Source organism: Rhinopithecus bieti, unplaced genomic scaffold (genome assembly GCF_001698545.2).
Source record: "Rhinopithecus bieti isolate Rb0 unplaced genomic scaffold, ASM169854v2 scaffold_40368, whole genome shotgun sequence".
In the NCBI taxonomy this organism is placed as follows: Eukaryota; Metazoa; Chordata; class Mammalia; order Primates; family Cercopithecidae; genus Rhinopithecus; species Rhinopithecus bieti.
In genome coordinates, this window is record NW_016817546.1 from 1,276,364 (window position 1) to 1,285,610 (window position 9,247).

General features: G+C 52.7%; 1 protein-coding gene across 1 annotated transcript in view; it reads right to left on the reverse strand.

Annotated features, from left to right (window-relative positions):
• The window catches only part of SLC45A1 (solute carrier family 45 member 1), a 27,025-nt gene that overhangs the window by 3,504 nt on the left and 14,274 nt on the right, over window positions 1-9,247 (reverse strand). Inside the window, exons 6-8 of the mRNA XM_017856099.1 lie at window positions 5,339-5,492; window positions 3,193-3,369; window positions 1,494-1,699 (exon numbers count right to left, since the gene is read on the reverse strand). Of these exons, the coding sequence (XP_017711588.1) occupies window positions 1,494-1,699; window positions 3,193-3,369; window positions 5,339-5,492 (537 nt within the window). The remainder of the gene's footprint in view (window positions 1-1,493; window positions 1,700-3,192; window positions 3,370-5,338; window positions 5,493-9,247) is intronic.

Here is a 9,247-nt window from a genome sequence, read left to right on the forward strand (position 1 = left end):
TTTTTTTTTTTTTTTTTTTTTGAGACAGAGTCTTGCTCTGTTGGCCAGGCTGGAGTGCAGTGGCACAATCTTGGCTCACTGCGATCTCCACCTCCAGGGTTCACGCCATTCTCTAGCTTCAGCCTCCTGAGTAGCTGGAACTACAGGAGCCCGCCACAACACCTGGCTAATTTTTTGTATTTTTAGTAGAGATGGGGTTTCACTGTGTTAGCCAGGATGGTCTCAATCTCCTGACCTCGTGATCTGCCTCGGCCTCCTAAGTAGCTGGGACTACAGGCGTGAGCCACCGTGCCCAGCCCCCTCTTAATTTATGCCTGATTATTTTTCTGTATGCGAAATTCATAATCCATAACAAGGTTTTAGCTGTTCTTTTCTAAAGGATGGGCACCATATCCTTTTAATCTGCTTGGTAAGGTACTCAGGCCTATCCAAGTAATGAAATGGTTCAGCTGTTATTAAAGCATGCCAGAATCTAATAAATGACACAGTCACCTAAGACCCACGGCTGGATGGGAAGCCATGAGGAACAAGGGTGACGTGATAAAACTGGCAAGTGGATCAAGGAATAAGAAGCCAAGAGAATTCTGAGACCAGAGGGCAAGAAACATCTGGTCAGGATTCAAGGACAGAACTGAGGTCCACAGAGAAAAAGGATGTCGCCTCAAGGTTCAGGAGCTGAGCTGACTATCAGAGTCCGTAGGTGAACTGATCCTGTATTTAAAATTTTGGGCGGGACACGGTGGCTCACGCCTGTAATCCCAGCACTTTGGGAGGCTGAGGTGGACAGATCACGAGGTCAGGAGATTGAGACCAGCCTGACCAATATGGTGAAACCCCGTCTCTACTAAAAATATAAAAAGTTAGCTGGGCATGGTGGTGCCTGCCTGTAATCCCAGCTACTTGGGAGGCTGAGGTAGGAGGATCGCTGGAACCCGGGAGGCGGAGGTTGCAGTGAGCCGAGATCGTGCCATTGCACTCCAGCCTGGGTGACAGAGCAAGACTCCATCTCAAAAAAAAAAAAAGAAAAGAAAATTGATGTTTTGTTCTGCATGGATTTTGGCAAAATTCTGAATTTTAAAAATACTGTATTAACATGTTATTGATCTGGATTGCTGAGTTTTCTGAGCTTCGCTGCCTCCCCATAAGCCCCACCCTGAATGGCTGGGACAGGCGTCAACAGGAGACCCCGTGACCTGACAAAGGAGTAGGAAGGGGCAGCCTCCCATTCCGTGCATCCAGGCAAAGGACAGAGCCCAACCCAGAGGCTGGGTGAGCTGGAGGCTTCTGCTAAGGAAGCAGTGAGGGGATTACAGGCAGGGGGCACGCCCCATGCTCAGAAGGGCCGCCCTTGGTTGAATGCTCTGCCATTGCTGTCTTGACAGTTGTCATTGTGCACCAGGCTCTGCAGACTGTGCCGCTGGTCCTGGGGGACAGTTCTCAGGAGGGGCTTCTCCAAGAAGCGGACCCGAAGCAAGACAAGGGAGAGCACTTACCTTCTTACTCTGGTAGTAATCGCAGAGCAGTGAGTAGGGCAAGGTGCACAGGGTGGAGAATAAAACCCCGTAGGTTATGCAGAGCGACAGGACCACGTAGAGGTTCCTGGAGAGGGTGGCGAGCCCCGTCCCCAGGCCGAAGGCGAGATAGGCGATGAAGTAGAGGGTGCGGACGCTGAGGAACTCCTCCAGCTTCTCCAGGATCGCTGCGGGCCACAGAGAGGGTGAGCAGTGCCACACGGCCAGAGCCTCCGGGGACTCAGCTTCCAGCGCTACCTCCCTGCGGCTGACCTGAAGCTAGTAGTGGTGGGACCTGGCTTGGCAGGCCACTTGCCCCAGACCAGAAAGTACTTCCTGGGGGACCCAGGGGAGCTGAGAGACCGCCCCAGTAACTCTGGTGGGTGCCCAGGACAGGGCTGTCTGGATGGATGGCAGGACCAGGGTGTCCTGTTCACACCGGCTCGGGTCAGGTCCCCCAGGGCTTCTGCAGGTGGAGGGATCTTGGGGTTGTGACACCAAAAAGACTCAAGGACTGAGGGTCTCGAGCTAAACCTCTGTGTTCTTGTGTAATTATGGGCACGACAGCAGCCCATCCCGTCATCGGCCACCATCTTTACACCCCCAAGATGACGGGACAGCATGGATATCAGCAACAGGGCTCCCTAGAATCGACAAAATGGGGCCAGTTCCCCACGCCCCAAGGCCACACGGCTATGGGGGAACCCAACACCCAAGGTGCCGCCCCGCGGACTGGCAAGTGAGATCTGACAAATTTCTTCTTGCCGCAGCCCCTCAGTGACCCTCTACTTTGGGGCTCGAACCCATGAAGATGGGGGCAACTACAATAAAGCATTTGGCAGATTATGGCTCGAAGGCGAAGTCCAACCTGCAGACTAGTTTTGTAAATTTAAAAAAAAATTAATTTAAAAAATCAAAAAGAGATGAATATTCTGTGACGTGAAAATCACATTAAATTCGTATTTCAGTGAACACAGTGCAGTTTGATTGGCACACGGCACGCCCACTCGGTTTCCCCTGTCTGTGGCTTTCAGTGAGGGGCTGCAACAGAGACCGCTGGGCCGGCAAAGCTGGAAATACCAACTCTGCGGCCTTTTGTGGAAAAAGTGTGTGGACCTCTGGGACAAAATTTGCCCGGTGCACGCTACCAGCCAGGCCCCATGGGAATGGCACCTCGGCTTTGCCCTGGTGTGAACTCAGCACTGTGCTCCAAGGGTACCCAGACAGAGAACCTCAAAGTCATCTGGGCCCCTGGCCCCTGCCCACCCCCATGCTCCATGATCACACACCCCTGCCCCCACCTCCTCGGGGACAGGTTGCTCCCTGAATCAAAGTGGGAAGGAGCTGGGGGCTGGCAGACAGTATGCTGCCTGGGAATGGCCTCAGGGTTCCCCCCGAGCCCCCACTTCACCCTTGCTATGGCCTGCAGGTGTAGTCAGGTCCTGACAAGCACCCGTGCCCCGTAGGCCACCAGCTCTCAGAGGCCTGAGGCCCACAGGCTCCATTTCTTCAGTCTGGCTCCCCCAGGCCCAGTGCCCTGCAGCCGGGAAAGACAGTGGCGCCCCCCAAATTGGGATGTAGTGTCTGTAATCATAAGGACATGAACCTGCCTTCACTTCACATGCTCCAGGGACCCAACCAAAGCCCTCACTGCCGTGCCAGCCTGGCTGGCGGCAGGTACCTGAGTAGAAGGCTGCACTGAAGGCGTAGATGCACATGCCCCAGCAGCCCATGGTCACGCCGCTGTTGTACTTCTGATACGCCTCGGACGTGTGCGGGGCCTTGGGGTCCCCCTGAAACACCACCTCGCCCATGAAGTCCGTGTAGAAGAGCAACATCCCCTCGAATGAGAGCCACCCTGGAAGAAAGAAAGGGGTTCATGACCTCGGGGGCAAAGGCCAGCACTCTGCCCTTTCTCTAACCAACACGCATCTACTGGTTATAAAAGCAAAGAGCAATTAAAACTGTGTTCATTTCTGATATGATTTGGCTGCGTCCCCACCCAAATCTCATCTCTAACTGTAGCTCCCGTAATCCCTGTGTGTCACGGGAGGGACCTGGTGGGAGGTAACGGGATCATGGCGGTGGGTCTTTCCCATGCTGTTCTCATGGTCATGAATACGTCCTATGAGACCTGATGGTTTTATAAATGGCAGTTCCCTGAACACGCCCCCTTCCTTGCCTGCCACCATGTAAGATGTGCCTTTGTGCCTTCTTCGCCTTCCGCCATGATGGTGAGGTCTCCCCAGTCTTGTGGAACTCTGAGTCCATTAAACTTCTTTTTCTTTATAAATTACCCAGCTTTGGGTATGTCTTTATTAACAGTGTGAGAACAGACTAACAGAGTTTCCTTACAATTATTTTTTCTTATTTTAAACCACCATATATTTCTATAAACATGAGGCAAGGGTAGCAGTGGAGGTGCTCCAGCTACGTGGGCGATACAGGGGAGGGGGTCCATTTAATTGGGAGAAATCCACCGGGAAGCACAGACATGGATGTGCTGGCAGATGTGCTTAGCACTCCGTTCCTTGAACCATGGGAATTCCATCTTTGGTAGAGGAAGGTGGTATTTACAGGCCCTCTCGAACCATAATGAATTATCATCTACAATGTTCTATGCCATGGAGAATTATTAAACAGACTCGTTTTGATGGCAGCAGAATATTTCACAGTGTGGGTGCACCCTGATATATTTAACCCTTCCCCAACTGTTTGACATCTCTATCCCCGATCGCAGTCTGTGGCTGTCCTAAGCCATGCTGTGATCAGTACCTTGCACATATATTCTGAATAGAGTTTTGATTACGGGCTTGCATGGAATACTGAGTAAGGTCACAGGGGGAAAAGGTAGGACCATTTTCAAGATTCTCACCCATTACGAAACTGCCTTCTAGAAGGTCATGTTGATTTACGTCCCACAATATATGAGAGCCTAGATTATCTCAAATTCTTTTTCTTTTCTTTTCTATCTTTTTTTTTTTTTTTTTTTTTTTTTTTTTTTTTTGAGGTGGAGTCTTGCTCTGTCACCAGGCTGGCTGGAGTGCAGTGGCGCCATCTCGGCTCACTGCAATCTCCACCTTCTGGGTTCAAGCAATTCTCCTGTCTCAGCCTCCCAAGTAGCTGGAACTATAGACACTCGCCACCACGCCTGGCTAATTTTTGTATTTTTAGTAGAGACGGGGTTTCACCATGGTGGCCAGGATGGTCTCAATTGTCTCACCTCGTGATCCACCAGCCTTGGCCTCCCAAAGTGCTGGGATAACAGGCGTGAGCCACCGTGCCCGGCCTCAAATTCTGAATCATGTTCAAACGTTCAACCACTCAACAGCGAAAAGAGAGTAAATGGAATGAAATGCAAGTTGGTGCTTTTCAATGGTCATTCAAAGGTGAGCCGTGTGAATTTACGAACGGCGATAGACACAGGCAGGCAGGTGTGGGGTCTGTGCTTGAAGACAGAGCAAGACAAAGTTGGAAGGTGGGAAGGTGGGAAGGTGTGGGTCCATCATTTCACTAGAGAGTTGTCCAAAGGGCTTCAGGTAATAAGAATTTTGGCTCTGTGGAGACTCAGGTGTCGGATCCAGAGTGAGCTATGTGGCTCTCAGTGGTGACACCTGGTTTAGTTTGGGGCTGTCCAGGGCAGGCATCCCGGAGAAAAGCCCTCCAGGGCAGCCATGGCACCCCAGGCCTGCCCTTGGTGCTGCTGTAGGGGGCTGGTGAACATAGAAAAGTTCTGGGAAGGGAGGCTCAGGGGCATCCTGGGAGGCCAGTGGGGTGAGAGCCCTGAGCAGGACTGGGACTATGGGGAGGCTTGGCCGGGAGCTCACCCAGGAAGTGGTTGACGCAGAGGGTGCGCAGCGCCTTGGGCATGTTGCAGATGGTGGAGCAGAGGCGCCCCACGGACAGAGGCTGCTCCGCGCGCTCGCTGGAGCCCGTCAGCTCACTCTCGTACTTCACGCCGTTGAGCAGGATGTTGGCGACCTGGGAAGAGCCCACAAACCCCTCATCAGAGCCCCGCACCCCCATCAGGCAGCACAGACCCTGCTCTGCTCAGGGGAATGCGTTCTCGGAAACACCGCACGGGTCTGTCTCCTTATCAGACGCCCTGAGCCCCGCATGGACCCCAACCTCAGAGGAACGGCTTCAGGGTATCGCTTCCGAGGCCCCGGACCAGCTAAGACTAGAATTTCATCTCGGGTATGCCTGCAGTTTGGCCACAGGACATGATCTGTGCCACAGGGAGTGAGATAAGACTTTGCAAAATGCAAACTACATTTGAAATACAAACACGTGGGTCAGTTCAGATCCAAACACTTAGGAAGTCCTTTCTTTTTCTTTTTCTTTTCTTTTCTTTTCTTTTCTTTTCTTTTTTTTTTTTTTTTCAGACGGAGTCTTGCTCTGTCGCCCAGGCTGGAGTGCAGTGGCCGGATCTCAGCTCACTGCAAGCTCCGCCTCCCGGGTTTACGCCATTCTCCTGCCTCAGCCTCCCCAGTAGCTGGGACTACAGGCGCCCGCCACCACGCCCGGCTAGTTTTTTGTATTTTTTAGTAGAGACGGCATTTCACTGTGTTAGCCAGGATGGTCTCGATCTCCTGACCTTGTGATCCGCCCATCTCGGCCTCCCAAAGTGCTGGGATTACAGGCTTGAGCCACCGCGCCCGGCCAGTCCTTTCTTTTTCATAAGAGAAGGCTGGGAAAGACTTATTTCAAGGTGGCCACCAGGAACATGTGTTCAAAATTCTCTCTGGACAGGTGGAACCTCCACCACACAGAAGACAGGGTGGCCCTGCCCACACGAGTGCCTCAGCCCTCGACAGGGGCTCACACAACACACAACAAGCCCCGTGGTCAACAGGATGGAAACTGGTGCGAGGGGCTTCGATTTCTTTCCAGGGCTCAAGAACAACGTTCCATGGACATCTTCACTAGGTTTGCAAACTCCTCCTGGAATGAGAAGGTTTCATTCCAAGTAGCCCTGCTTGGGTTTAGGGTACAGACTCCAGTCAGGGGAACTTGTCATTTTGTTGTTGTTGTTGTTTTAGAGACAGAGTCTTGCTCTGTCGCCCGGGCTGGAGTGCAGTGGTGCGGTCATGGCTTACTGCAGCCTCAGCCTCCTGGGCTCAAGTGATCCTCCTACCTCAGCCTACCGAGTAGCTGGGACTACAGGCGTGCACCACCATGCCTGGCTAATTTTTAAAAAACTGTTAGGGAGATGAGGTCTCGCTATGTCGCCCAGGCTGGTCTCAAACTCCTGGCCTCAAGTGATCCTCCCTCCCACCTTGGGGAACTGGTCGTTTTTGAATTTAGATGTTTGAGAGCAAAGACGCGCTGCTGCCTCACTCCACTGGGGTGTCTGTGGTGCGGTCGGCCTTGGACACTCCCGGTGGGAAAGGAAGCGTAGAGGCCGCAGTGACGGCTCCCAGGACACCCACATCAGCAGAGTGCGTCCCCCACGCCTGCAGAGGAACAGCGCTGCAGTTACGCCTCTGTCTCCGTTGAGCCTGGATGTGTTTATATTTAGCTCATGATTTTTACTTTCCTCAAGGCACTGATGCATAAATTACACTCTATGGAGAAAGGAAACGGAAAAAGGGGATGAAGATGAGATTTTTTTTTTTTTTTTTGAGATGGAGTCTCGCTCTGTCGCCCAGGCTGGAGTGCAGCCGCGTGATCTCGGCTCACTGCAAGCTCCGCCTCCCGGGTTCACGCCATTCTCCTGCCTCAGCCTCCCCAGCAGCTGGGACTACAGGCGCCCGCCACCACGCCGGGCCAAGTTTTTATTTTTGTATTTTTAGTAGAAACAGGGTTTCACCATGTTATCCAGGATGGTCTCCATCTCCTGACCTCATGATCCACCTGCCTCAGCCTCCCAAAGTGCTGGGATTACAGGCATGAGCCACCATGTCTGGCCAGAGATTTTCAGTCACACCTGAAGAACTGAATCTAAAGCCAGTTTGAACTTTTTGAAACAGTCTGGGATGATCCAGTGTTGCCAAAGGCAAGATTAATTACCCGGTCATCATCCATGACGAGGCTGGCGGCGCCCTCAACCTGAGCAATTAGAAAACCTCTTTCCCACCGGGCGCTGTGGAGTGGCTCAAGCCTGTAAACCCAGCACTTTGGGAGGCCGAGACGGGCGGATCACGAGGTCAGGAGATCGAGACCATCCTGGCTAACACGGTGAAACCTCGTCTCTACTAAAAAATACAAAAAACTAGCCGGGCGAGGTGGCGGGCGCCTGTAGTCCCAGCTACTCGGGAGGCTGAGGCAGGAGAATGGCGTGAACCCGGGAGGCGGAGCTTGCAGTGAGCTGAGATCCGGCCACTGCACTCCAGCCTGGGCGACAGAGCGAGACTCCGTCTCAAAAAAGAAAAAAAAAAAGAAAACCTCTTTCCTTTCCTTCATAAGGATGGGCTTTCCTGGCTCTCCAGTGATTCCCAGTTCCTCAAGCCCTTTCTAGACAGGAGCTCTCTGTGTCCTTAGTGCCACCAGGAGCCTCAGTAGATGTCCCTGTGAGGCCTGCACACGCCTAGGCAGCGACCTTCCTCATGCTGAGACTGTACGCACCCCGGCCACACACACCAGAGAAAAGCAAACGAAAGGCACCATCCTGCTTACTCCAAGGAGAAAATGGGGCTGGGTGTAGTGGCTCACACCTGGGATCCCAGCTCTTTGAGAAGCCGAGGTGGGAGGACTGCTGGAGCCTAGGAGTTCAAGACCAGCTTGGGCCACATAGTGAGACCCCATCTCTACAAAAAATAAAAAAATTAGCTGGGTGTGGTGGCACACACCTGTAGTCCCAGCTACTCAGGAGGCTGAGATGGGAGGATCACTCAGGCCTGGGAGATTGAGGCTGCAGTGAGCCGTGATTGCACCACCGCCTTCCAGCCCGGGCAACAGAGTGAGACCCTGTCTCAAAACAAAACCAAACAAGGCCAGGCTCGGTGGCTCACCCCTGTAATTCCAGCACTTTGGGAGGCCAAGGCAGGTGGATCGCTTGAGCCTAGGAGCTCAAGACCAACCTGGGCAACACGGTAAGAGCCCATCTCTCTATATTTTTAAAAAAAGTAAAACCAAAACAAGACAAAATAATCAAAAAAGAAAAAAGAAAGGAGAGGAGAGGAGAGGAGAGGAAAGGAAAGGGGAAAGGGAAGGGAAGGGGAGGGGAGGAGAGGAGAGGAGAGGAGAGGGGAGGAGAGGAGAGGGGAGGAAAGGAAAGGGGGAAGGGAAGGGGAGGGGAGGAGAGGAGAGGAGAGGGGAGGGGAGAGGAGAGGAGAGGAAAATAAAGGAAAGGAGAGGAGAGGAAAGGAGAGGAAAATGAACAGTGCAAGCCCCATTTCCAGTTAACCTCTGACTAAATCAGGGTAGTCATCTAGGCAGAGACAGGACACGTGAACCCCTGAGGGGGAAATGAACTGAGGACCGGGTCCCATTTAAACCCAGTGGGACAGGGCCAGGCAGAGCAGGGTCTACTTCATTTAGGAGACACGGCCCAAGTGCCTCTGTGGCCAAGGGAGGCGTCTCCTGGGCCAGGTCTCCCGGCTGCTCCGCTTTTCCAGCTGCCTCCCTCGAAGAACCAGGCAAATGACACTCGGCTTTGTAGGACCCGGAACACCACATTCCTCCTGAAATGCACTCTCCTCCTGCAACGCCCGCTGGGGTGGGCAGGCCAGTAACTCTTATGTCTACTTTAAATAAGAGAATAACCTTTCTTTTTTTTTTTTTTTTTTTTTTTT